We start from the raw sequence: 26,010 nt of genomic DNA on the forward strand, positions 1-26,010 counted from the left end.
TTACTAACATTACATACATACATATTATTAAATATTATTTAAAATAAACAAAATTATTTTTCTCTTAATTATACTTTACTAAATCAAATTTAGATTACATACGGGTCAAAAATAATAAAATATCTAATATTTATAAATTTAAATTTAAATATAACTTAAATTTTTATCACTGCACATGGTGCAAAACATCTAGTCTAATAGTATATATATAATAGACTGGAGGTAACAATTTAAAAAATCTTTGTAATTTTATTTTTTAGATTCAAAAGTTTCTTTATATTCAAAAGAGTCTTTTGTTATAAAAAGGTGTTATTTAATTATTTTTTATCTTAATTTTTGATAAAGTCAATAAGTCAGTAAATAGTATTTTCATGGCTCATGTGCAATGTCGCTCTAGATTGGGATAAAGGGACCAGAGCACTAGGTGCAGCGTGGGTGGTTCAGAATGACAAGGGGTTTGTGATTTGTCACAGCAGGAGAGCGTTTGCAGAGGTAGCATCGAAGGGAGAAGCTAAACTGCAGGCTGTGCTCTGGGCAGCAGAGAGCATGAACAGTCTTCATTTCAACAAAATTATTTTTGCTGGAGAGTTTGAAAATATCTTTGGTGCAGTGATGCGACCTCAAGCTTGGCTTTCCTTTTTGTTTCAGCGTGATGAATTTGTATGTCAGTTTGGGAGCATTGAGGAGTGGAAGGTGAAGATTAGTAAAAAAAGAGACAAACAGAGGTGCGTCTTTCATCGCAGATAGTGTCAACAAGTATGGTTTGGTTCAGTCGTATGTTGCGGCAGGGCCACCATCTTGGTTATCTAACCTGTTCTTGTATGAAAGCCGTGGCCTCTCACATGTCTGATTCGCTGATGTTTCATTCTCTCAATGGTCGTGCCTTTTAATTGAGTGGGATGTGGGTTTTGATTGCAGTTGCTTTACAGGGGTCTGTTCTGTCGATAGTATTTTTGGTGTCTTGATGGTTAAGGTTTTTAGGGGGTTTCTTTTATGAAATAGTTTCAGTTGGACAAAAAAGTATTTTCATGGCAAGTGGAATGAAAATATACAAATTATGGGGGTTAATAAAAAAAATTGGGTATAGAACTGAATACATAAAAAAAAGTTTGGGGGATAGAGTGCAAATACTCTACAATAATTGATTATTTTTATGAAAATAATTTTTTTACTTAAAATTGCATTTGGTTTGTAAATCATTTTTAAAACCCGTTAGGAAACCCAAACAAAAAAAAACAAACAACCCAAAAAAGAACTTTTCGAAAACCCTAATTCTCAATCGATTCCTCTCTTTCTCTCCGCTCTCGTCTTCAAGACTTCATCGATTCTCTCCGCCCTGGTCTTCGTCGATTCGATTCAAGATGGAAGATTCTAAGAAGAGACGTCTAGAAGAAGAGACTGATGCGATTCTCACGAAGAGACCTAAGGCTGATGCAGGTTTGTCTTGAATAATCTTTATTTTCTAAGTATCTCTGTCCGATTTTAATATTTGCATAGTCTCAGGTGTGCATTGTGAGGCTGATGTGAGAATGCTAGACACAAGAAGTCACCTAACCATGCTCTTCATGGGGCCCTCTGGATCTGGAAAGTCGACTATTGTGGGACAAATTCTTCTACTGCTCGGCCTAGTGAGCATTGAAGAGCTGCAAGAGAATGAAGCACTAGCAATAGCTGATGATAGACAAGGCCGGTGAGTGTTGCACTATTTTTTTTTTTTTTTTGTGTTTGAATGATAGAATAGGATTATTCTTTGGGTAGCAAAACTCAGTTTAGATATTCCCATATATAGGAGATTGTGTTGCTATGATTTTTGTGACTACCGTTGCTAGTCAAAGCCTGTGGATATTGAAAGAACATGTCCCGATAAAGGAGTTTACATAACTTTCATTGAAGTTTTGCCCTTCTTAACTTATTGGTTTATGTATTCCAGGCAGTTGGCGTACATAATAGACAATAAAGAGGACGACCATAGGCTCAATGTATGTCTTTCATTAGTGTTTTTTGTTTTGTTTTTGTTTCTGTTTTTCTTTTGTACATGTTGTAGTTTAGTTTCGATGTATACATTTGACAGGATGAGATGCAGCTCGGAAACGCAAGCTTTGAGATTAAGAGCAGAACCTTTACTGTTTTGGATGCACCGGTAAGGAATCATGAAACTTAATAGATACATCCTTTGACTGTTGATTTTCTTATGATTCTCTTATATGAATTTGTAGGGTCAGAGTCGTTTGGTGCCAAAAATGATAAAAGGAGCATATGAGGCAGATTTGGGTATTCTGGTGAGTGAGTCTTTCTCGTTAAGAGTCCTTATTAGATAAGATATCAGTGAGGATTGATATTTCTTGTCATCTGCGTAGGTGATTTCAGCCTCTGATGGGGAGTTTGAACAATGTTTTTCGAGTCTGACTCAAGAGCATCTTCAACTCACAAGCGCTTTTGGAGTGGAGAAACTAATTGTTCTCATTAACAAAATGGACACCGTACTGTGGTCTACGGCTAGATTTGAGGAAATAGAAGAAAAGCTCTCCTCGTTTCTGTTTCTGAAAAATTACTTTCACAGCGAGAATGGTAAGTAAGCACTAAATTGTCAGACCTTAAGTTTCATTCATTATATTAAACTGATATGGTCTTTTTTTCAGTTACCTTCTTACCAGTGTCGGGACTCCATGGAGACAACATTGAAATGTGTCGAAGTGGCACTGTGCGCTCTCTCTTTGACGTTCTCGAGGCTATGGATCTTGTTCCGAGAGGGGATGCTTCTGCGCCATTCAGGTGAACAGTCAACTTTTCTCTGTTAATCATGTATTGACTTTTGGCAGGATGACTTGTAAAAACGTATCTGTGTTGTTGTTGGCAGAATGCCTATTATTCAAGTCTACACAAATGAGGACGGAAATCATGTCATTTATGGGAGGGTCTGCTCTGGAACGATAAAGAAGCATGATTACAAACATGATAACCTTGTTATCATGCCATATCAGGTTATTCAAAATGGTGTTTTTTTCTTGTTCCTGGTATTCAAAATGATTTGTCTTATTAATTTTGTTCTGACTTTCTATTGACAGGAACGTCCAAAGGTTGTTGCTTTGTACTGCATCAAGGGCAAGATAGAAGTTGATCAAGCGGGACCAGGTGACTATGTGTCAATCCACATAGTCCCTCCACATAACGACATCCACCCTGGCGCTGTGCTCTCCTCCGGCGGTGCTCTCAGTCGCACTAAGTCTTTTACTGCGGAGTTGCGTTTCCTAAAGACGCCTGCTAGGATGTATAATGGTTTCAAAGCCATGCTACACATCCATTCACTAGAGGTGCATAATTGTGAGATTGTTGAAATGAAAAAATTCACCAATGGATCCTGGTCAGGAAGAAGGCGTTTTGTGAAAGAAGGGGAATTTGCTCTCTGCCGTATAGAGGTTCCTGAGGACTACATCAGCATAGAAGAAATTGCTAATTTTCCTCAACTTGGGGAGTTAGTTTTAAGAACTGAAGGTATAACTCAGTAAGAGTTTTAGTAGTTTATGTTCTCATACTAATTGGTAACTCTTAATTGGTGGCATGCAGGATATACAGTTGCGGTTGGGAATGTCATCTCTTGGGACCAAGATGAAGATGTTGTGATGGCTGGATTTTGAAGACGAAGACAATATGTGAACTCGTTCTCTGGTATAGAACTGTTTTTTTGCTTTACTCGTAGTGATTAGCTTGTCTTTTCATCAGATATGAGAGATTTGAGATTCTTATGTCTATTTCGGCTTCCTAGGCATAAAGACGAGCTAGCTATATCTGGGCTTTCCAACACAAAACCATAATATTGTGATTTCCTAACATCGTGTTGGGCCACTATTATTTTTGCATAACAACTGCAACCATAACCTTTTTTCTTATGAGTCACAGCTTTTTTTTTTTTGGGAGTTAAAGGCAACCATAACCTGAAAGATTTTAAAAGCACTTGCAATATACTTTTGAAATATTAATAGACTTTTTTCTCAGTGCTTTAAAATTTATGCCGGAAAAACCTGCCAATGTCTTGAACTGTTGGGACGTTAAAAAACAGGATTTACCAAACTAGTATTTCCAAGTGAGATAGTCACCTCAGATTTTCATATCAAATTCATATAAATGCAATAATATCATTTCGTTTCTATACAACATTAAATCAAGGTCCTTTACTACTTAGGTTATTTATTGCACACACGCCAATGGGAAAGGAAATATGTTTTAGTGTTTTACTAGTAAAACAGATCGTTAATTTAAACACGCGATTCATGACGTTATTCACGCCGTCCAAGACAAATGCGCACATGTGGCTCAGCTCTCCCCATCCCTGACACATCTCATACCTGTAAGAAAGCTATCTCATTGGCTAAAACTGAAGTAAAAAGTGAAAAATGAAACATTATTGGAAATTGTCTAAATATTATGTTGCTCTCTTATTTCTTTTTCATTTTTGGCAATATCACGATTTTTCATAATGTTTTTGGCAGTTTGTATTGTTTTCTTTGATGCGATCACAATCGAGTGTGGCCTACCTATTTTCTGTTTTTTTGGGTGGTTTTATCTTATACTACTAAAATTCAATTTTGGAATGTTGGTCTAAGAAATCCCCCAATCCTATATAAAAATTCTTATACAATTACAAAAACAATTATATTTGGCGTGAAACTAATGAAATCAAAATCAAGCCCGTCAGCCAAACTAATTAAAAGTACCCAAAACATACAAAGTCCAATACAAAGGCTTCGAACTCTAGCCGGTTGGCCAACCCGATTCGACTCGGCGTTTACAACGCGATTTCCATCTTTCTATTCCATTTACCTACATCTGCTGTTTTTTGTGAATCTTCAATCCTGTAATGCTGAAAAACTACGTTAAATAATTTATGCAGTAGAATTTAAGAATTGCAGTCATTGCTACTCCTATGAATGTTCAATGATAACTCTATACGTGCTCGTGGGGCTGAGCCTTGGAGGAGAGCTTTGGACATGGTTAAAGTCGATGTGGGCATGGAAGAATGCTACATACTTGCTGGCTCCTTCGCCTCTACATCTTGTTTCATCTTTCTCTAAGTCTATCCTCTACGGCGGATGTTAATAGACACTGTTTGAATTTATGTATATCACAACCAACAAACCATATTAGTGTAAATAAGTAGAGTTGCTTACAGTAACTCAGGTAAGAAACGGTACTCTTGTGTCAAACACACAACAAACAAAGAGCGAAAAACTGACAATAAACAATTTTATTTTTTACTAGAAAGCTTCTTGTCGGAAGGAATCTGAACTAGATCGTGTCCTTTCTCCAAACCCCATCGCCGAGTTACCCAAATCAAAGTCCAATACAAAGCCTTCCAACTGTAACCCACCCATTATAATCGGGCTGACCCGGTTAGAATTAGACCCGCCGTTTACAACACCCAAGCACTGGACTCCACCACCAGCATCCACCAACAGATTCTTCCCCTGAATCCTCCACCTCACCATCTCGCTCTGCAACGCGAGTTCAACCGCCGGAAACTCCACCTCAGCCGAAGACGTGCTCGTGAAGCAGAGACCGAACGGTGCCACCGGAGCTACCGATTTAGCGTTTGTCGCAGCTTTAACGTAAGCTTCCGCAAACAACTCGTATATCGAGCTCTCCAGCGTCGTGTAAGGGACCACCGTGCTTAGCTCCGCCGATAACGGACCCTCCAAGGAGAGCTTCTTCCCGTTGACTCTGATGGATTTCACGTTAATTACGTAATCGCCGCTCGTGCTTGTAGACAGTGGCGTGTAGACCAGAGAGCTAGACGCTGCCGTTCCGAACAAATCCTCCACCGAATTCGTTGACACGACGCCGTTCGACGGCGAGAGATAAACAGTTAAACGGAGGCGTTCGTTAGTTTCCGCGGCGAGTTGGGAAGGGAGAGAGATTTGGGCCTTGGAAAGGCCCATAACTCCTTTACCTCCACTAGCGAGTCCACGTAACAGCAAGGGAGGAGCACAGGCGAAGAGTAGATCAACGGTTCCCTGAGAAGAAACAGATCCGAGTGACAAGACGTCTGTTGCGAGCTCTCCTCTCGCCGTAATCCCGACGACGCCGTTTCGGACAAGTAAATCGCATTCAGTGTTATGGTCTCCCCGCGATGAAACTCTGTCGTTCCCAGCTTTGGCTTTCAGACAGCCGCTTGAGCTTCCTGAGACCAGACTTCGCGACGAGGAGATGTGTCCGGAGGAGCAATCGAACCATAGAAGCGGACCGGAGAGATCAACGACGAGCTTAACGGGCTCCAACGAGTCACCAAGGCGAATCTCTGCGACGTATTGACCTGTTGATAGGTCTCGAGTAACAGGGAAAACAACTCCGTTGACCGAATCATAGATTTGTGATTTGGTAATGAAGAGAACAGAGAGGAAGGAGAAGACGAAGATATTCAGACAAGAAGAATCCATTACAAGTGTGTGATTGATTGGTTGAGTGAGTTAGGGGCAAAAGATGGATCTGGACGGTTTAATAAAAGGATTAAGGTTCTGGTTTAGAGAGAGAGAGAGAATGAGATGTGGTGGCCCGACGCCGGTTTAGATCGATAAAAGATTGTTTTTTTAAGGTAAGTGCTGAGTAGACAGCGTGTCGTTTCGCGAATCGTGGGGACTTTTTCTTCTGGTCAATGTTTATCCATTTATTTTTTTGAAAAGGTAGACCCCACTAGAGGAATTTTGACACGTGTGGCGCGAGTTTTTTAATACGTCGAGACATTTTTTGTTATTTTTTGGGAATATCCATAATCATGTGGAGTTTATGTGCAGCTGCGCCAGTTGGAATAGTGGGCGTTCGGGTACCCATTCGGGTTTCGGTTCAGTCTATTCGGGTTTCGGGTTTTCGGGGTCAAAGATTTCAGCCACATTCGGATATTTATAAATGTCGGTTCGAGTTCAGTTCGGATCTTTGCGGATTCGGTTCAGGTTCGGATAACCCATTCAAATTATTTTTAAAATTTTAAAATTCATTATATACTTTAAATTTTCAAAATCTATAAAAAAGATAATATATTACATATAATTTTAATAAAAAATGTCAAAATACTTAAATTTAACATATATATTGGTTTTCTTTGAATATTTGGATAGATAATCAATATATATTTAACTATTTTGGTGTTTTTAATATAATTTAGCTCTTTTAAACATTTACTTTTTACTATTTTCATATATTTTTCGAGTATTTTAGAAAACTTAAAAGTATCTTATATATTTTGAATGTTTTTAGTATACATTATATCTAAAAATAATTTATATACTTAAATATATAAATCTGTTTCGGATACATTCGGGTACCCAAAATATTTCGGTTCGGAACGGGTTCGGTTTCGGTTTTTTAAATACCAAAATTTTGAACCCATTCAGATATTTAATCAATTTCGGTTCGGGTTCGGTGCTACTTTTCCGGATCAGGTTCGGTTTTTCGGGTTAGGATTTTTTGCCCAGCCCTAAGTTTGGTACTTTGCTAATTTTCCACGTGGTAGTTAAATCATTTGAGTATCTGAGGCCTATTTATAATGGGCCTAATGGTCAATTTATATGGTTATGGCCCATAGATTTTTTCTTACTGAATCGCGTTTACTTTCCCTCGGTAACTTTATGAACTCGTTGGTTCTGTTTATGTGTACAGTAGTTACATCTCAAAGAGACCAAAAAAAAAGAAGAGCTTAGAATGATTTATTAATCGATGTTCTTATACAAAAAAAAAACAAGAATCGAGAGCTATAGATGTCCCTACTATATATTATATGTGCATTAACCGACTTTTCTTTTCTCAGCAAACCTATGTTTTGTAGCTTTGTAAGTTGAAGATGAGATTATTGTACAAAGTAATTTAACCAGCAGCTTCTTTCATGACTCGCTGGTTTTCATGGTCCTGAGAATCTATCTTTATCAAGAGAGGCTCATTTAAATCAGCTGGAGCATCAGCCACATCGTTCAGCTCAGGTGAGGCTGCAACCGCTCCGTTCATGTCTCCTCCGTGCTCTGCCAAAGCTTTTCTTAGAGCGTTCTGCGCCACCTTAGTAACACACACCATTAATATCACTGCATAGAGAAAAGATAAAAAAAGAAAAATAAGTGATTCTGTACATCTTTGGAGGTTCGTAAAGATCATAAGTAAACCTTCCAACTAACCAGATACTACAAGGCTCAGAATCAAAGATGCCTGCAAATTAAATAAGACCGTTTAGAAAAGAGACTGAAAAAGAAGATAAGAATGTACTCAAGTTTGTGCGGATCTTACCCAGTGACCGAAAGATAACTCGCTCCACTTGTGAGTCACATCAGAAAGGTCTTTCAGAGTTGTTCCAACATACACTAACACAAGCGTTATTGGCTGCGAATCAACAACGTATATCAAGCTGTATTCTTTTGATCTTACAACTAAACATCTATTCATGGATTAGGTGAAGATTATTACCATCATCCCTAACCAAGAAGAAAGCAAGTATGGCCCCAGGGTAATTGGCGTTACCGATAAGAGGTAGTTCAACATGCTGAAGGGGAGAAGAGGAGCAAGCCGGAGCAACAAGCATATCTATATTCAGTTTTTTTTTGCATATATTCATAAGTTTGAAAAAAACAGAGAGTCAGCAGTAAAAAAAAAAGAAATGATTAAAACTTGCATTGGTTGTTCTCTCACCTTGAAACCAGATTTCTCAATGGCGAGAGCCACCGATTGAAACTGAGGATAGTCCTTCAGTTTTGCAACTACAAAAGGTTTTCCAATCTGCACAAGAGCATCATTTCATCATGTAAGTAAAAAAAGATTGGCATATGTCTGCAAATCTTCTAACACTTAACAGTACGGCCAAGAAGAAATGCTGCTCCAGAGCCAAGCGTAGCTCCCACGGAGTCAGCCACAAACCCAATTGGCAGCCCAAAGAGGTATCCACCACCGATCTGAATATCATAGCCTCAACCAAATAAGATTTCTCAATAGAAGTCGTTATATAGAATCAGGATGTGATGTATATATACCGTTAGAACAGAGGCAGGAACAGCTAGAACTGTAAGAGGAATGTAGGCAACAGCTCTACACATATTACAAAAGAAAAGACAAGTTCAGTTAGGCCTCCTAACTCTTAAGGTTCCTAAATTTCTATAAGTTGTGTCTTCCAAGCACATGGCTAAACATTTGTAATGTGAAACAGAATCAGCTTTTTTAAAAAAAAAGAAGGAGAAGAGAGACACTTACAGGGCAAAAGGTCCCCAAGGCCCTAGATCTTGTTCAACCCATAACAAAAAATCCCTCAAAAACTGAAAACACACACACAAAGAGATACGGTAAGTTTCAGACCATAACTAGCCAATGCTACATTGGAAATAAAGGAATTGAAAAAGTAAAGATATCAATCTGAATAGGTTTTACACAACTTGCTCTCATAACCCATATGCAAAGGGTCTCAAAATGACCAATTAAAACGATGAAAAAAAATCTCAAAACTTCATTGCTAATGTAAACCTCAAATGAGACAATTCGGGCCCACATTTCACCAGAAAAGCTTATAAATTTCCAGACATCACAGAAAGCCACAATTGAAACCCCCCAATTGTGGCAATTTACGGACCTGCTCGACGGGGAGGAAATAGAAAGCCAAGACAATTGCAGCTACAAGGATCAGAAGAACTGAAATCCGGAGAGCAGATAACCACGTCAACGCCATTAACGGCGACCCTTAAATCGCCTCCGGTAACTCTTCCACGGATCTATTGGATTGTGGTTGTCGTCTCTGCCAAGCAAAAACCAAAAAAAAAAGGCGATGTTTTTCCGACAAAAACGAGAGCTTTAAGGGTGGAGATTTTGTCTGTGCGGCTTGCCTGGAGATTATCTAATAAGGACAAGAATTTAATATGGAAGGGAGGTTTGGTGAAAGGAGGAGGAGAGAATTCAATTGTTGTTGATTTGGTTTGAAGACTCCATCTTTACCCTCAGCTTTTATATATGAACACTCTGAGCCGTCCTTCAAATATATATATTTTTTAATAAATATCTTAAATTTTTATCATTTCTTGTTTGATTGGATATTTAAAAGGTTGAGATTTCTACTCTCTTTTTTTTTGCATTAATGATTAATTGAAATGTTTTAAAGAAAAACTATATACGTTGACAAAAAAAAAACTATATTCAAATAACTTTCACGGTTAGGCTAGACTATTAAGCCGGTTTATCACACATGAAACAATACTTAAACGAACAATTCATAAAAGAGCCTTCTTTTACATTACTTGTAAACACGCAGGGATGTCGAATTCAACTTCAACCAGTGAGGTGAAAAGTTTGATACCATTTGGTTTGTGTGTGAAAATTTTCATTACATTAATGGACTTGTACAGTTGAGTGATACTCTCTGATCAATTTAAATGGAGAAGAAAAGAAACAATTTTGTATAAAGACAAGATAAAGCAACAAAAGAATTTGGGGATTATGTAACAAGGAAGAGAAATGACACTACGCATTAAATTAATTCATAGAGATTGAAATTTGTATAATTTTCATCCAAATAATGAAAAAAAAGAAGAAGAAGATTTAGCTCCAAGGATCATCCCAACCACTGGGTCCTTCTCGTTTGACAAAACTCATAATGGCTTGAACAGCTTCATGAACTCTATTGGAGAGCGAGTGATTCCCATGCTCTACCTCCACTTTCTCTGCTCCTCCCATTGCTTTACTTAGCCTGTAACCACACAGATCAAATCAATCCTTTTGATGAAAAGTTTGCATCTATAGGACGGGGCACTCTGTGTATACCTATGTTGACTTCAAGACTCCAACAAATGAACACAATGAAAACATTATTCTTACTGTCACTTTAGTTTAAGGCCTTACCTATTAACCAGTGCTTTTTTGTCGACATAATCAGGTACATACTCATCACCCATGGAGAAAATCACCTGCGTCAGAACAACGGACATAGAGAATTATAAGAAACTAATCAGATCCCAATGGCTTCATCTAGAAACCAAAATGTTCACTGGGACTGGAAGTGATCGTGATGTTTAGTTTTTAGTTTCTACCTGACAAGGTGTGTTAGCCATATGACCAAGTCTAGTTTTCAACTGATCATCACTTAGGTCAGAACTAAACATATCGTCGTCTCCCATGTAAGCGCAGAGGGAGTGGTATCTGCAGGAAGCAAGCAAATAGATTGATTTTTTGTATCTTGTACATGTTGAAACACACAACTTTTTTCATTTTCTTCAAGGCTGCGATTATTGGTAAAATGAAATAAATAACTTACCTATACGCAGAGATTGGAGCACAAGGATCAGCTTCTCTAGGCATTAGCTCCTCTGCTCGTCCCTCTTTTATCATATTTGCAGCCAAGTCTATCATAGCTGGTGTTTCAGGAAGCGTTGCTTTGTACTCTCTATCGCTGACCGGTGCCTGAGTAACCACAATGCAATTATGCAATTTGATCAAAACAAATGATATAGCACACTACACAAGATTCAGCTCAAGTCTTTTTTCACATATGATAACGAGTAGCTTTAAGAGAGAAGAGCGGAAAAATACAAGTCAAAGAATCTAGAAATGGCACCTGCAAAATTGCAGCTCGGACGGCTCGGGAGCATGCAGCATTTGTTCCCATATAATACACAATGTCCTGTTTCAAAGCGCGAGAAGAAAAAGTCTGTGTCATAACTTTTTCTTTTAGAACAACAGTGACCAAAAGTGTTGGGAGGAGGTTAACCAATCACCTGGCAGCCAGTGCTATGGCCAAGTAGAACAACGCCTTCAGAGTTCTCTTTGTTGATGAGATAACTTATAAGTTGATCGATCTCTTGTGCATCCTTCATCAAAAAGGAACAAATAAATCAAAGAACTTCATAGCTTTACCCCCAGAGTCTACTAATATTATATGAAATCCATATCAAATGACAGACAAACACAGACTCTTTACTTGTTTCAAACTGGAAGTGCCGAATCCAGAATAGGAAGAAGACATGAGTAGTTGAACAAGTGACCATTTCTCCTTATCCAAAGCAATTGCAAGAGGTTCCAAGTAACTGAAAAAACAGCCAATGTGTGGAACGTTTCATCCAATCAAAAATACATGAAAATAAAAAATAACGAGTTTCGATTGGGAAACAACCACCATCATATAGTAATAAGAGTAACCAAACACTTCACACAATCCATACCAAAAAAAATATATAAAAAGGGCGAAAGGGAGGAAGCAACATACTCAGTAGCTAAAAGTCCATCGGTTAATCCACCGATAAATATCACTTGTTGTTTATATTCTCCGGTCTTAAATGCCACCTGAAGATACATGTAGTGATGAGACAAGCAAGCTGTTACTGCCAGTAACCATTTTTTAAAAACCATAAACAAACACAGACATGAATCTACAGGTTTATGCAATAATCATTCTGAATTTTGATCATCTGTTGCTATTAAGTGGTCAATTAAAATCATCACACTAAATGCAAAACCTGGAACTGAGATCTCACATAAGTTGAAACATTGACTTAATCATTGTTTGATCATCAATGTTTCATCAAAGCTCCAATGAATCTTAACATGATTCAAGCTTGAGATGAACAAAGTCGTCTCCTTTTGGTTCTAACTAACTCAAAAGCGAAGGCGATCGGAAAGGGAACCTGAATTGATTTGGGACCGTATTTGAACAAAACTCCTCGGAATTGGCTCTTCCCTTTGATGGGTCCTCCACCGTGATCCCCGCTTCCGATTCCCGTCGCCGATGCGCTTTTCGATAGCTTCGTCTGGTTGGGTTTGTCTCCTCCGCCGCGGCCGCGAACGATTCCGGAGAACCAGGACGTGGTGGCCGAGGAAGACGAAGCGGCCGCCGGAGAAGACGATGATTTCGGTGTCGAACCCGCCGCCGCAGCTGCTGCTGCAGCAGCGCCGGAAGAGGAGGACATGGAGAGAGACATCTTCGGGTTCGCTTTCACAAGATACCGTGCGCGGCGGTTATCAGATTCGTTTCGAATCCGAGGTAGACTGAGAAATGACAATTCGAGCGAATGAAGTCACGCGCCTTTACCCGCGTTACTGGAGGAAGGATCCCAAAACACCATGGAGAGGCCTAACGAGCTATATTAATGGGCCGAAAGTTAGGCCCAAACTAAACAAGCGAAGAAAAAGCCATTTAGCTCAAGACTTAACTTTCTCGCCGGCGACGAACTTTTTGACGGAGATGGCACTCTCTCATCAGTCTACCTCACTCGCGACTTTACAGTCTCCGTTCGAAAAACTTCAATTCGTCGGACTATCTCCAAATCGGAGAGAACTTACAATCCCGACGACGGGGAAAACTCCCACCAGATGTCCTTTGGTTTCGTTATGTCGTCATACGGCGAGAAGGAAACCGCGGACAATCAGCTGCGTCGCCGGAGATTTTCACGACGATGGAGCCAGAGAAGCATCCTCTTCTCCCTCTACTTCTATCTCGTCGATCTTCGTGAAGGGTGCTTTTGATTTGATTCTTCCTTTTTTTCCGAAATCTGTTGTTCATCATATGCCTTTAGGTTTATAAGAAGTTGAATCCTTTAATTAGGTCAAATGTAATAATCTTTAGGGCTTGCGGATTCAGTGAGTGAAGGTCGTTTGAAGAAGGTCTTCTCGGAGTTTGGAGATGTTAGCCATGGTCAGCCTCTCTGATACAAATAAATAGTTTGGCTTATCTTCTTTAGATATAGAAACAAATGAGGGAATCTAGAATTGGTATTGTTGAAGAAGGAGACTATTATAATTCTCTCATTCTAACATTTGGAACGGACCTGAAGATGTAGCACGAATAGCAATAAGAATATCGTTAGGTTGTTAGCTTGGTTAAAAATTAAATAGTCTAGAAGCCAGCAGGATCTTATTTTCTTACCGTTTTTCTTGGCAGTAAAAATCATCGTGAACGAAAGGACTCGGCAGTCTCTAGGATATGGCTATGTTTGGTTTACCAAAAGAGATGATGCACAGTTGGCCGTGGAAGCTATGAACGGAAAGGTAAACCAAAAAAAAAGAGCTTCTTTGAATTCAATAAACATGTGTATTCCAGTTCCATGCTTTAGTTAGGTCTCCAAGATTATTCTGACAAAAGCTCGTAGCCTGGTTCCGGTTTGATTTTGATTCTTGAACACGTTTAAGATATAACATGAAATTGTTGTTGATACCGTTTTTTGGTTTAGTTCTTTGATGGCAGGTTTATACTAGTTAAGTTTGGTCAGCCTGGACTGTCCCGTAGCCGGAGATCACATTCCGATTTTCTTTTTGTGAATAAATGATCTTGCTATATTTTATGTTGTGAGCGAATGTAATAACAAAACTCTGATTCTGAGGGACTCGATTATTGTATTGTCCAATAGAACGATGTTGAGTGGTCACGTGCCTTCGGTGGTGTTGTGTGATTGATTGTTCTGACCGATGTTAAAAAGGGTGAGAAGCAAGATCCCTGCCATGTTCTTTGTCTTCATAAAATGGTTTTGTTCTCTTAAGCAACCTCTATTTCAGTGTTGTCTCACTCACTGTATTCCCTTCAAAGAATTAATGTCTCATCGATGAGAGAGAGAGAGAGAGAGAGAAACACCAAGATTAGTAAGCAAATTCCATTGGATCTTTGATCTTAAAACAAAGCATTGAAAAAGATTCAGATAAGCCATTATCTTTTAACAGAGATTATACAATGCACGATTCTGTTCAATGCAACCGCTGCTTCACTCTTCTTCCATTGGCATCACAACCATCAGCAAATATATCTTTTGGATGTCCAGGTGCAGTTCCAGAGTGTTCCCTAAGCCTCGCCAAATACTTCAATAGCTCAGTGAGTAGAGATGGACAGCTCCTTTTCAGATAATCAAACCCATCTGTTTGCATCACAGCTGATAAAAAGAAAAAAAGAGTGGAATAATAACATAAGCCTCATTACATGAGCAGATTTCACAGCAAAAAGAATGATCCACTTTTTGTTTACCTTTCAAGTTCTCAGGCATGGCGACGAATTTGAGACAGACAGCTTTTAGCTGGAAACAGTGGTGCTGCTCCGCTAGTGCCAAGGTGGTTGCAACCGTGTTTATGGTGATTCCTTCACAAAGCTTTGACTCGCAGATAGCTTTAAGCCGCTCAAGAGCATAACGGTCTGCCGCTGCAAGCAGATGCTGAGCCACAAGAGTAGAAGCCGATTTAGAATCTGTGCCTATTAACTCTTGCATATCAGGCAATTCGTCCCAGTAGATAAAATGAAGCAAAACCTGCACAATAGCAAAAAAAAACAAAATAGGGACAAAAGGAGTTTGTATCAGAGCATAAAGTGACAATAAAACTACCATGAGTTAGGATCTAAACCTAAAGCAAAGACTAATACCCCTAGAAGCGACTTATAGGACCTGACAAAAGGAAAACAGATATAGATTCATCACAAAACCCTATCATGGCAGTCAAGTGTCCATTCATTTGCCCATTAGTCTAAACCACACAGATCATCTGATAGGAATATGAGGAAAAGACATTCATGCAACAAGCAAGAGAAGCAGAAAGAAAGAACCTTATCCCGGGTGAGTAAACTCAGACAACAGGAGTAGCGCCCCAGGAGAAGATCCCGGAAGGTACATTCTTGAACAGAACATCCTGTATGACACCACAATCACTCACCCGGGGGAAAAAAAAAGGCAACGAACCAAGAAATCTATCTCTTCCTATCAGACCCTTAGACTGTAGATATCTAATCAACTTACACATTCCAAGACTGTAACATATGTAAAAACCCCAGAAAGAGAATCAAAAAACGGACCTTGAAAATTGGAGCCTCCACGTCATCTATCTCTATACGGTCGGTATTCCTGTCTCCTAACGGGCCAAAAAGCTGCGCCCTGAAAACAGGTGAACGCGTCGCAAGAACCAGCTTGTGCGCAGCGAATGTTTCTCCATCGAAATCAAAAGTAACATCACAACCTTTCCCACTTTCCAAAAGCTTCCCCAGCTGTTGGCCCAAGTCAGAAACCGGTACAGGAATATTACACTCCCTCGGTCCCTCGGTGCAAGACTTCACCACACCAACACGGCACCGGACCAAGAGACTATCGTCCTTGAGATAGTCTGATGTCTCTAGACCAGTCCTCCTGAAAAACCTCTTGTATCCCCTGAAACCAAAACAAAGATACATTACTAAAAACTGAAACGACACAGATACGTCACAACAACCCTATCAAATCTATCAAGAAGCAATGTCCTGAAAACCACTCAAAACAATAACGTGTTCTTTCATTGCAAAGCTTGAACCTTTCCAGGAAACAGAGAGAAGAGAATCACTCACCACAACAACACATCATAGCCCTAATCAATCTATCACAGAACAATTTCAACAAAAGTGACCTAAAACCACTCAAAAATGTGTTTTTTTATTGCAAGCTTGAACCTTTCTCACTAGAGAGATAAGAGAAGTGACTCACCACATGCTTCCGCGACACTTGAGAGTATAAGGTCCGCTCTCGAGCGCTCTCCCGAAATGGCTATGAACCTTATGCTTCCCGTTCCCGCTCTGATCAACGAGCGTGAGCTCGAACAAAGCCCTCACATCGGCCCCCTCGCTCGCGAGGGCGATGAACAGAGAGACGTAGGAAGAGTTATCCTCGGGACTCTTCCCGTCGGGGTAGAAGTAGACGGCCCAGGAGTGACCGCCGACGGAGAACGTATCGGAGGCGACGTATTTGCCGACTCCGACGCCTTTGGTGAGAGAGTAGCCGCTGATCTTGAACTCGTGGAAGCCGTCGACGGTTTCCGTGACGGAGGTTGACGACGTGAGCGGCGGCGAGGCGAGAGGCTTCGGCGGAGATTTGGAGACCTCGCCGCAAACCCTAGCTGTGTTGTTCATCAATGAGGGTCGGTTTGAAAACGGAAGAGATCTTCAATTGAGCTTCCGGAGGATGATAATCGGCGAGAGTCTCCGGGGGGGGGAGATGGAGATGAATAGTAGATCGGTGACGTCGGTGGAGACGTGAAGGAAAGGAAAAAGAAGAGGAAGAGGATGAAGGAAAGTGGTGAATATATGATTAATGAGGTTTTGATGAAGGTTAGCAGTTACTAATATATACTAATTCAAAATCATTATGATGTGCACGAAAAGAATTGGAAGAAACATAAATGTGAATTCACTCTATTTCCTAATTCACATTTCTTGGGTCTTATTGGGCCACCGTTGATTTAATTAATGTTTTTGTGTATCCACTTGACAAGTTGACAATGGAAGAACGTCAAAGACGACCCATGGATAAGAACATGTGGGTTTATAGAGTCAAAACGACAACGAAAATGTGCATAAGTTTATTGGTTAGAACTTAGAAGTAAACCTCATCAGTTTCCCCGGAAACGTTTCAGCCTGACAGAATTTTCCGGGAAAAGTTTCATTCTGACAGTCTTTTTCCGGGAAAAGGGTTTATGTTTTTGTCATTTTCTAGTATTCTTTTCTTCTTTTTTTTCCTTTGTGAAGAAGACAGCAAAATAAGGTTTTGGGGGCTTTGATTCGTTGGCCAAAGGGAAAGACCGAAGTAAGGAATTTAAAACATTGCTTGCAGCTGAAGAAAGTTTTATTCCTATTAAATTATACTATAACACAGACATGCGGAGATCTTGTGTTTACCCCCAAGACAGAGAACATAGACAAGGATATATTGTCAGGTTTTCTTACAAGTCTTTTAATTTCTTGTCGGGAAAACTCGAGAGAATCAATAATGGCTTCAGGAGGATCAAAGTCGGCAGCTTTCATGCTTCTGTTGCTGAACCTTGGTCTCTATTTTGTCGTCACCATCATCGCTTCCTGGGCTGTTAATCACGGCATCGAGAGAGCTCGCGAGTCTGGTAATTAACAACAAAGCATAACGATCCCAATTTTTTTGTTTTTGTGAGGATTGAATTGTGATCAATCAAAATCATCTTTTTGTTGGTTTATTGCAGCGTCGGTGCTGTCTCTTCCGGCGAAGATCTTCCCTATATACTTCCCGGTGGGGAACATGGCGACTGGTTTTTTCGTAATATTCTCGCTGATCGCCGGCGTCGTCGGAATGGCGACGTCACTCACCGGAATCATGAACGTTCTTGAGTGGGACTCTCCAAATCTCCATTCCGCAGCGGCGTCTTCTCTCATCTCCTGGTCTCTCACTCTCCTCGCCATGGGGTATTATAGTAAAACTCTCACCACCGGTTTATGAATAATCAAAACCGTCTCCTGATTCGGTCTTTAGTTTAAAACCAAATCTTAACCGGTTTGGTTTGGTTTGGTGTTGCTGCAGATTGGCATGCAAGGAGATCAACATAGGCTGGACCGAGGCCAATTTAGTGAGCTTTTTAATCTCTTTTTTGAACAAGTTTATGTTTTCTTTAACGAGTAGTAAAAGAAGTTAACATATTTTATTTTCTTTGCAGAGAACTCTTGAAGTTATGACAATCATTGTGAGTGCTACTCACTTATTGTGCACCGGAGCCATTCACGTCGGAGTTGGAGAAACAGTCGCCGGTGAGAGGCCTCATGCGGGAAGAGTTTGAGTTTCTACACTTGAAAGAGAGATATATATCGGTTAGATTTTCTTATTGGAAGCGTGTGGTTTAGTCAAAACAAGAGTTTGTGATCGTGTAATCTATTGTGTTCATTGTTTTTATTCGTCTAATTTTTTTCTATTATATGCACTGATTGTATACGGCACTACCTGAAATATGAATTACTATTATTGCTGTTAAGGAATGAATGAAGATGATAAAAAATTTCTAATTTACAAAACATGTTTTGCTCAAACAATATTGGACCTAAGCAGCTTAGCAAAGCAGATGCATGCTAGACAAACCCTAGAAAAGATAGAGAAGGCAATATAGAATCTCATTCTTAGGGACAATTCAGATTGTGTGCTAACCTAAACTGATGGTAGAGTAATACTGACCGGACACATGTTAGGGGTTTAAACCTGCTTTAGATGTAGTCTGGGATGTATCCACTGTTTCAACCAGCACAAACCCAAAACGTATGATAAGACAAGAGTCTATAGAACTCACTGAGTTATAGTATGATAAATATAACATTGTATGGTAGCGTCCTAAGCTTTCTAGCTATATCTAGATTCTTTGACGCCTAAAAGATACCACCAATACTTCTAAAATTTTCTAACTTAGAAATAAATAACCAAGGCTTCTTCTATCAAGTGAGAAGGCAAAAAAGAGATTGAAAATGATAATTAATATTACATTCTAAACTTTCTAGGATCTCAAACGATATTTTGTTCTCTAAACATGATCCGTAGATCACAACAAAACCCTAAACCTTCTCATCTGTTCTCACTTTCTTATAACATAAACAACACACAAGAGACAATAAACATGTCACTGATAATACATCACCAGAAGCGCCATTGCAATGATCAACGACAATTATCACTGGGAAAGACAATGACCACAACTCCCAACTCCACCACCACTTGCACGCTACCGATGGAAGTTATCGAAAAGGGGTTAACATTAGAACGTCGAACAAGGAGAGGACTTCATATTCTTCAAAGGGTAAATACCAAAAACACCTATAGCCATTAGCAACAATCAACTTAAGAAAAGAACACAGAGATTAGATATCAAAGAAGATTGATCTTACCATTTTTTCATCATCTCTGCCAACAAAGTTTCTTCCCACCCTCACGCATAATCTCATAAGCAAGCTTATACTTCTCCAGAGACGAAGTCCCAAACTCTATATACTTAGAAGCAGCTTCTCTCAGACTCCAAACCATCAAGGCCTTAAGATCCTGAGAGCTCACACCCGACTCCATATCACGCACAAACCCGAACTCCGCGTTCTTGGTCCACCTGTGCAGTATATACCTCGACGGAAGCTCTTTCACTTCCAACAGATTAAACACTTTCAACACATGCCTACACAACAGCCCTTCGTGCTCAAACATCTGACAGCTGCAGCTCGAGTTCAGATTCGTCGCGTTGAAAGTCACCGCGTGTTTCTCGCTCTCGTTCCCGCATTTCCTCACCAAGAACCTGCTCATCGCTCCTTCCTCGTAGGTCTTCAAACAGAGGTAGCTGTAAGACTGAACGAGCTCGTTCTGGAAGATCCTGAAGACGGTCAGCGTGTATAGCCTCCTGCACTGCTCCTCCACGGGCTCCTTCGTCTGCAAGAAAGGCTGCAAGTTGTAAGAGTTGAAATCCTCTTTCCTCTCCTCCTCGCGTCTCTGCTCGAGCCCTTGCTCGTATCTCCCGATGAACTCTCTGAGAGGAGTCAGCGCGTCGAGCGAAGAAGAAGAAGCGCTGAAGAACGGCTCAAACGCTCCGTTGATCGGTATCCCAGCGAAGAAGCTTCCCCTTAGATACGCAGGAACCCAATGCTCACGCTGCTCGTACACTTCTCTGAGCCAGACGTCGTCTCTTAGACCGTACTTGTTGATGAGAGTGTTCCAAACCGAGTCAAACTCCAAAACCGTTTGCGTCTGGTATATACACTTCTCGTACTCGTACTTGAACTCGCTCGGGAACGGTCTTAGATTCTCCCGCTCTCTCTCCCTCATCTGCCAAGCCGAGTACCGATGATGCGCTCCGGGGAAGACCTGAGACAAAGCTTGCTTTATAGGCAAGTCTTGATCAGCTACAACTGACCTCGGAGGACGCCCCGACATGGCGCGTAGCCACGTCTGAAACAACCATAAGAAACTCTCTTTAGACTCGTCGGCCACCACAGCGCAGCCGAGTAGCACCGGCTGCCTGTGGTGGTTAAAACCGACGAAAGTAGCGAAGGGAACAGAGTGGTTTCCTTTTCTGTACGAAGTGTCGAACACAACCGCGTCACCGAACTGACTGCAAGCGAATCTCGCTCTGCTATCCGCCCAGAAGACGCTGAGACAGCTCCCGCTGTGAACATCTAGCTCAACAGCGTAGAAGAACCCCATGTCCTCGGTTTGTTTGGACTGGAAGTAATCAAGAAGCAGCGGATACCATTCTTTACCGATCCTGTTCTCTCGTGATGATGATGACGTAGCAGCTTTCTTGATGTGGTGGTGGCTGTTGTTTAGTTCGATGAGATCAACGGAGTCTAACCCTCCTCCTCCCGTCATCATCACATCTTCGGTTATCTTCTTCACACCGTCTTGGTTCTTCTTCCCGGGCTCGAGGTCGTGGTTATGATCTTTGCAGAGCCGGTCCACGATCCAGCCGCCAGAGTCTTGTCTCTTGATCCTCATGTAAGCTCCGCATCCCATCCTCGAAGGATGCTGAAACCCTTCTCTCGAGCAAACGAACCGTCTCGAAGTGATGGAGTTGTCTACTTTGGAACGGAACAGCTGACCGATCCGGACTCTAAACCCGACGACTTCCGCATAGGCTTGGTAGAACTGACACGCTTCGTTAGCCGAACCGAACTCCAAACCTGCGTAAGGCTCGCTACCGGAAACCGCCTTAGGATTATGATGATGATGATGACCATCATTGCTCACTTCTCCTTCACCGCTTTTGAAGCGTTTGAGAGAGGTGCTCTTAGAGGAAGACGATCTCTGTTCTCTATCAGACTCGTCAACAACTTTCATTTTCGGTCTATGCTGATTCACCGTCGCAGCTAGCTTAGTAGGAGCAGGAGCTCTCACAGGACGCGGAGTCGTCGCCGCCACAGTCATCTCCTCAGCTTCACCTCCGAGCTCGTGGTTATGCTCTTTCTGGATCTGATCAAGAACCCATTTCCCAGTGTCACGTCTCTGAACACGGATGAAGGCAGTGCATCCGGTTCTCGAGTTCAGCTGAAAGCCTTCTTTGGAGCAGACGAACCTCCTGGAGGAAACGGTACCGTCGGTTCTCGATCTGTAGAGCTGACCGGTCCTAGCTTTGAAACCGGTTCTCGCCGCGTAGGCGTTGTAGTACTCGCGAGCTTCCTCTGCTGTGTCGAATTCTAGACCGACGTAAGGCTCGGCTGCTCCTCCTCCTCCTCCTCCTGAGTTAACATGTTCGTCGGTGGTGGTGTGGTTCAGTATCCGTAGTGGATATGCTTTGGTTACCATGTTGTTGAAACTGCTGTGCTGCTCAGTAGCTGAACTGTTATTGAACACACACACATAAAAGAGTTAAAAATCAAAATCTGGAGGTACAGAACTAAATCTAATCTATCATTCTCCTAAGGAAAGGTAGAGACTTTAAGTATAAAGAGAGGAGCTTTATCTAAACTAAACACATCCAAAACAAGTCAGAGAATGAGATTCAAAGGAGGGAGGGAGGGAGGGAAAGACTAAATCAACCAAACAGTTTTTTACCTCTCCATTTCTCGTTACGAATCGGCAGGGAGGAACCAGAAAAAAGGGAAAGAGAGGGATAAGAAAAAGATTAGCCGGTGAAAGGGCGGAGATTGCGAGAAACTCTTTCAGATTAGCGGCGCTTGCAATTCGTAAAGAGGATTCGATTCGTTTCAGGACCCGTCGACATTATTCTCTCTTTGGCGGGAATTGGATTTGGTGGTGTGGTGGTATGGTAAGGAGGAATTGATTAGGGATTTTGGGCGAAGAAGATGGATACCGAGAAAGATAGAGAGAGAAGAGATGAAGAAGAAGCGAAAGCCCAAACCTTTCTTTATCCGTCAACTTGACAGCTTAGACCAAAAAATTAAATTTTAAATATCGTTATTACATTTGTTGACAAAAATATGATCTGATACTACTTACTAGTTATGTTTTGTTTTGTAATAAAAAAGTTTAAAACTTTACATTAATAAGCAACCCAAAAAAAAAAAGAGGAAAAAGCAAGAACCTTTCAATCTCCTTAGGAAGATCCAAATCTAGGGTTCCGGTGAAGTATTTGACTTTCTCACTTGAATCCGAGTCAGAGTTAAAGCCATGAGTAGAGGTCAGTCGTATCTCATCAATCTCATTAGAAACAGAACCAGATACGGACTTTTAACCCTCGAGTCTTCTCTGGAGAGAGTGAATCCAACTCCGATGAGCTTTTGCACAATACGGGAATGGCTAAAACCGTCTCTACGATCATCAGAGAGAGAGAGAGAGACGGAGATGGCAGGCAAACTCTGTTATCTGAGTTATTTTCCCTCGTTTGATTTCGCAAGATCCTCTGTTTTTTTTTTCCGGGAACTCTTGGCATTACAGAACCGCAATGTTATGTTTTTCTCTCTGGTTCTTTCGATGGCTTAGCTCCAGCTTCGATTACAAGCTTGATCATGTCTCGTTAAACCTTCTCTTTGGTGCTCTTTTGGATGCAAAAGCAGTCAAAGCTGCGAAAGGCTTTCTCGATTCCACTGGTTTTAAACCCGGAGGTAAGCGTTGTTGGAGAGGTAACGTGAAGTGTCTTTGTGGAGATGGGTTGGTTGTTGGTTGATGAAGGTATCAAAGTGTATACTATACTGAGAGAGATGGGAACTGTCCCTGAAGCTTCAACCTGCAACTCTGTTTTACTAGTAGGATGCTTGAAAGCGAGGGGACTCGATCGCTTATGGGAGCTTCACTAGGAAATGGCAGAGTCTGAGTTTGATGTTGTGAGGATACAGTGTTTGATTCTTCATATCATGATTGCGTGGAAGTGTTTACACCTACCAGGAGGTTATAAAGGGGTTGTGTAAGAACGAGAAGCAGGACGAGGCTTTTTTTGTGTATTCAAGAGTCTCAAAGAGAGAGGCTACGACCTGACAGAGTCTTCTACACCACGATGATCCACGGGTTATGCGAGATGGGATGGTTCGGGAGCGCGAGGAAGCTGTGGTTTGAGATGATAGTAGAGAAAAGGATGCGACCTAACGAGTTCACTTACAATGTGATGGTACACGCGCACTTGAAAAGAGGCGAAGCTGTGCTTGCTAGGGAACTCTACAGCGAGATGCTTAGAGAGGGTTATGGAGAAACAACGGTCAGCTGCAATACGATGATCACGGGGTTGTGCTCGTATAGGAGAGCAGATCAAGAGTTTGAGTTTTTTCAAGAGAATGTCTGAAACAGGAGTGGCACCCGACGCAATCACGTATAACGCTTTGGTTCAAGGGTTTTGCAAGGAGAATAAAGTTGAGAAAGGGATTGATCTGTTTAAGAAGCTCAAGGCCCTAGGTCTGAAGCCTTCTGGTAGGACTTTTGATGCACTGCATAAGATAAGGAATCTGAAGATGTTTGATTCTGTTGCAGCTTCCTTAAATAAGATTCTAGAGATTGCGTGAAAGAAACTAACTCTGTTGGGTGGCTTGTGTGATTCACAAAAAAAAAAAAAAGTAACATTAGGTTGATTCGAAATAAAACCAAAAAAAAGAAGGTTGCATTGAGTGAGAGCTACAAGGGAGGTGTTAGGCCTGGGCGTTCGGGTACCCATTCGGGTACGGGTCGGTTCTTTCGGGTATCGGGTTTTTCGGGTTTGGAAATTAAAACCCATTCGGGTATTATAAAATTTCGGATCGGGTTCGAGTCGGATCTTTCCGGGTTCGGGTGGGTTCGGTTCTGATGTAAAGGAACCTGAAAATAACCGAATAACCAATGTATCCGTAACGGGTTCGGATAATAGTACCCAAAATAACCATATTACCCGATTCGGTTCGGGTATTTTGTATCCAAACTACTCAGATGTACCAAAAAATAACCAAAAATACTCATTTGACACAGTTTTGTTTAAGTACTTCTATCCAAACTACAATATTTTATCCGAAAATACACAAAATTATTGAAAATAACTAATATATTAAATTTATAATTAAAATTAAAATAATTATACATATAATTATAAATAATATTTTGAAATCTATATTTTATTTCAGATATCTTCGGATACCCATTCGGTTTTCGGTTCGGGTCGGGTTGGATACCGGTTCTTCGGATACAACAGTTTAGGACCCAAACGGTTATTTCTGAAGAACCGAGTAGACCCGATACCCTGATTTTTCGGGTCGGTTCCGGTTCGGGTCCTCGGGTCCGGTTTTTGTGCCCAGGCCTAGGAGGTGTGTTATCCATTTCAAAGATTACGTACAAAAGCACAATCTTCATATCAAAAATAGTCAAGGCAGTAGTGTGTGATGATCTTCACTTCTTGTGGGCGTATTAGGATTGGCAACAAATATCTGTAAAGCACACAAATAATTGATCTTCAGAATCTGATGATAATAACTTCATCCACAAGATATGTTACCTTGAAAATTTGAAATATTCTTGATCGAGTCCTACTCAAAATGAAACTGAAATAACTATAAACATTCTAGCAACTCAAAAGTGGTCTTCAAATAATTGCACACAGCAATATTTCTCGCCTGACTTTTTGCTTCAACAAGAATTGCACAATGCAGTAAACCTTTTCTTTGCCTACAACGTTAGCTCAAGGGATCTAAGATTGACACAAAGACAAGAGAGGAAGCAGATTGACTTACTCTAATGCTTAACTGTACAGCTTGATCAGCATTTTGGTTCAGCCTCACCTTATCTCCCGAAAGAAATTCTTCTCGGCTTCTTCCAGAGCGTAAAAAGAAAAGAGACTACAATTTCCAGACAGAACATTCTGCATGCATTCCTTCGAGAAAGACGCTCAATTTCAGCAATTCAAGAGAAACTAAAGTAAAACAGATTGGACCTCACATCCACAATTCAGAAGAAGAGTGAATCTAATTAAGGCCTAAACTATTAAGTCATTTCGAATATTGTTGGGCCATCCTCTTCTTGTTGGGATATCAAGTGATCGTGACCCAGCAGCGAGGATTAGAAATTTTTTTTTTTTGGAGCAAGGAAAAAAAAGTTAAGCGCCGTTGCCGGGGATCGAACCCGGGTCACCCGCGTGACAGGCGGGAATACTTACCACTATACTACAACGACCTTGTTGAGCATTTGAAACTTGAAAAGATAATTATATTAAATGTGTGTTGGTGTATCTCAGTCGCACAAATTGCTACAATCTCTTTTATTTATATAACAAACTCATTTTTTCGCTTAATGGTTCCATTATTTTATTCTATTTTTATTTTCAGTTAAATTTATAGGTCTTCTTAGTTTATTCAAGATCAACTTTTCCAGTTAAAATACAAGATAAAGTGTTTGCAATTTCTAAGTA

The 26,010-nt window shown here is 40.7% G+C and overlaps 8 protein-coding genes, 1 non-coding gene and 1 pseudogene across 13 annotated transcripts; 4 read left to right on the forward strand and 6 right to left on the reverse strand.

The window, feature by feature from the left end:
- Positions 1-1,206: 1,206 nt before the first annotated feature.
- On the forward strand, positions 1,207-3,887 carry LOC130501222 (uncharacterized). The gene is made up of 10 exons (XM_056996109.1): positions 1,207-1,437; positions 1,504-1,690; positions 1,931-1,979; positions 2,072-2,140; positions 2,217-2,279; positions 2,358-2,568; positions 2,640-2,772; positions 2,858-2,981; positions 3,066-3,492; positions 3,565-3,887. Exons 1-10 carry the CDS (start codon positions 1,362-1,364, stop codon positions 3,633-3,635), a joined length of 1,410 nt encoding a protein of 469 aa, XP_056852089.1. The 5' UTR covers positions 1,207-1,361; the 3' UTR covers positions 3,636-3,887.
- Positions 3,888-5,109: 1,222 nt separating this feature from the next.
- On the reverse strand, positions 5,110-6,532 carry LOC108844385 (probable aspartic proteinase GIP2). The gene has a single exon (XM_018617637.2). The coding sequence runs from the start codon at positions 6,429-6,431 to the stop codon at positions 5,253-5,255; it is 1,179 nt and encodes a 392-aa protein (XP_018473139.1). The 5' UTR covers positions 6,432-6,532; the 3' UTR covers positions 5,110-5,252.
- A 1,140-nt stretch (positions 6,533-7,672) lies between these two features.
- Positions 7,673-9,978, reverse strand: LOC130494235 (uncharacterized). 2 transcript variants are annotated; one of them, XM_056996122.1, is made up of 10 exons: positions 9,840-9,978; positions 9,590-9,751; positions 9,217-9,278; positions 9,000-9,054; positions 8,823-8,921; positions 8,662-8,748; positions 8,440-8,556; positions 8,263-8,355; positions 8,154-8,184; positions 7,673-8,063 (listed from the first exon to the last, which is right to left on the reverse strand). In XM_056996122.1, exons 2-10 carry the CDS (start codon positions 9,683-9,685, stop codon positions 7,852-7,854), a joined length of 852 nt encoding a protein of 283 aa, XP_056852102.1. In that variant the 5' UTR covers positions 9,686-9,751; positions 9,840-9,978; the 3' UTR covers positions 7,673-7,851. The 2 variants fall into 2 exon arrangements, with proteins under 2 accessions (XP_056852102.1, XP_056852101.1); XM_056996121.1 differs by having other exon boundaries at positions 9,590-9,952.
- A 413-nt stretch (positions 9,979-10,391) lies between these two features.
- On the reverse strand, positions 10,392-13,034 carry LOC130501226 (UPF0613 protein PB24D3.06c-like). Its single transcript, XM_056996117.1, has 9 exons — positions 12,627-13,034; positions 12,209-12,285; positions 11,924-12,029; positions 11,721-11,813; positions 11,561-11,626; positions 11,261-11,406; positions 11,037-11,145; positions 10,849-10,913; positions 10,392-10,696 (listed from the first exon to the last, which is right to left on the reverse strand). Exons 1-9 carry the CDS (start codon positions 12,918-12,920, stop codon positions 10,549-10,551), a joined length of 1,104 nt encoding a protein of 367 aa, XP_056852097.1. The 5' UTR covers positions 12,921-13,034; the 3' UTR covers positions 10,392-10,548.
- On the forward strand, positions 12,980-14,435 carry LOC130501227 (uncharacterized). 2 transcript variants are annotated; one of them, XM_056996118.1, is made up of 4 exons: positions 12,980-13,454; positions 13,565-13,633; positions 13,880-13,986; positions 14,169-14,435. In XM_056996118.1, exons 1-4 carry the CDS (start codon positions 12,995-12,997, stop codon positions 14,262-14,264), a joined length of 732 nt encoding a protein of 243 aa, XP_056852098.1. In that variant the 5' UTR covers positions 12,980-12,994; the 3' UTR covers positions 14,265-14,435. The 2 variants fall into 2 exon arrangements, with proteins under 2 accessions (XP_056852098.1, XP_056852099.1); XM_056996119.1 differs by lacking the exon at positions 13,565-13,633.
- A 136-nt stretch (positions 14,436-14,571) lies between these two features.
- LOC108847767 (BTB/POZ and MATH domain-containing protein 1) lies at positions 14,572-17,050 on the reverse strand. Its single transcript, XM_018621096.2, has 4 exons — positions 16,425-17,050; positions 15,767-16,115; positions 14,951-15,227; positions 14,572-14,858 (listed from the first exon to the last, which is right to left on the reverse strand). Exons 1-4 carry the CDS (start codon positions 16,844-16,846, stop codon positions 14,677-14,679), a joined length of 1,230 nt encoding a protein of 409 aa, XP_018476598.1. The 5' UTR covers positions 16,847-17,050; the 3' UTR covers positions 14,572-14,676.
- Positions 17,051-17,454: 404 nt separating this feature from the next.
- LOC130501228 (membrane protein PM19L-like) lies at positions 17,455-18,913 on the forward strand. Its single transcript, XM_056996120.1, has 4 exons — positions 17,455-17,829; positions 17,926-18,145; positions 18,261-18,306; positions 18,394-18,913. The coding sequence occupies exons 1-4, from the start codon at positions 17,703-17,705 to the stop codon at positions 18,511-18,513; spliced, it is 513 nt and encodes a 170-aa protein (XP_056852100.1). The 5' UTR covers positions 17,455-17,702; the 3' UTR covers positions 18,514-18,913.
- A 265-nt stretch (positions 18,914-19,178) lies between these two features.
- On the reverse strand, positions 19,179-22,578 carry LOC130501223 (protein FAR1-RELATED SEQUENCE 12-like). 3 transcript variants are annotated; one of them, XM_056996113.1, is made up of 3 exons: positions 22,248-22,578; positions 19,604-22,027; positions 19,179-19,532 (listed from the first exon to the last, which is right to left on the reverse strand). In XM_056996113.1, the coding sequence occupies exon 2, from the start codon at positions 21,996-21,998 to the stop codon at positions 19,614-19,616; it is 2,385 nt and encodes a 794-aa protein (XP_056852093.1). In that variant the 5' UTR covers positions 21,999-22,027; positions 22,248-22,578; the 3' UTR covers positions 19,179-19,532; positions 19,604-19,613. The 3 variants fall into 3 exon arrangements, with proteins under 3 accessions (XP_056852093.1, XP_056852092.1, XP_056852091.1); XM_056996112.1 differs by having other exon boundaries at positions 19,179-19,506; positions 19,604-22,032; XM_056996111.1 differs by having other exon boundaries at positions 19,604-22,032.
- A 130-nt stretch (positions 22,579-22,708) lies between these two features.
- On the forward strand, positions 22,709-24,259 carry LOC108846671 (pentatricopeptide repeat-containing protein At5g18950-like; annotated as a pseudogene).
- A 1,444-nt stretch (positions 24,260-25,703) lies between these two features.
- TRNAD-GUC (transfer RNA aspartic acid (anticodon GUC)) lies at positions 25,704-25,775 on the reverse strand. Its single transcript has one exon. It is a non-coding gene; the product is annotated as a tRNA-Asp (tRNA).
- Positions 25,776-26,010: the final 235 nt, after the last annotated feature.

The sequence above is a fragment of the Raphanus sativus genome, unplaced genomic scaffold (genome assembly GCF_000801105.2).
Source record: "Raphanus sativus cultivar WK10039 unplaced genomic scaffold, ASM80110v3 Scaffold0130, whole genome shotgun sequence".
Taxonomy (NCBI): domain Eukaryota; kingdom Viridiplantae; phylum Streptophyta; class Magnoliopsida; order Brassicales; family Brassicaceae; genus Raphanus; species Raphanus sativus.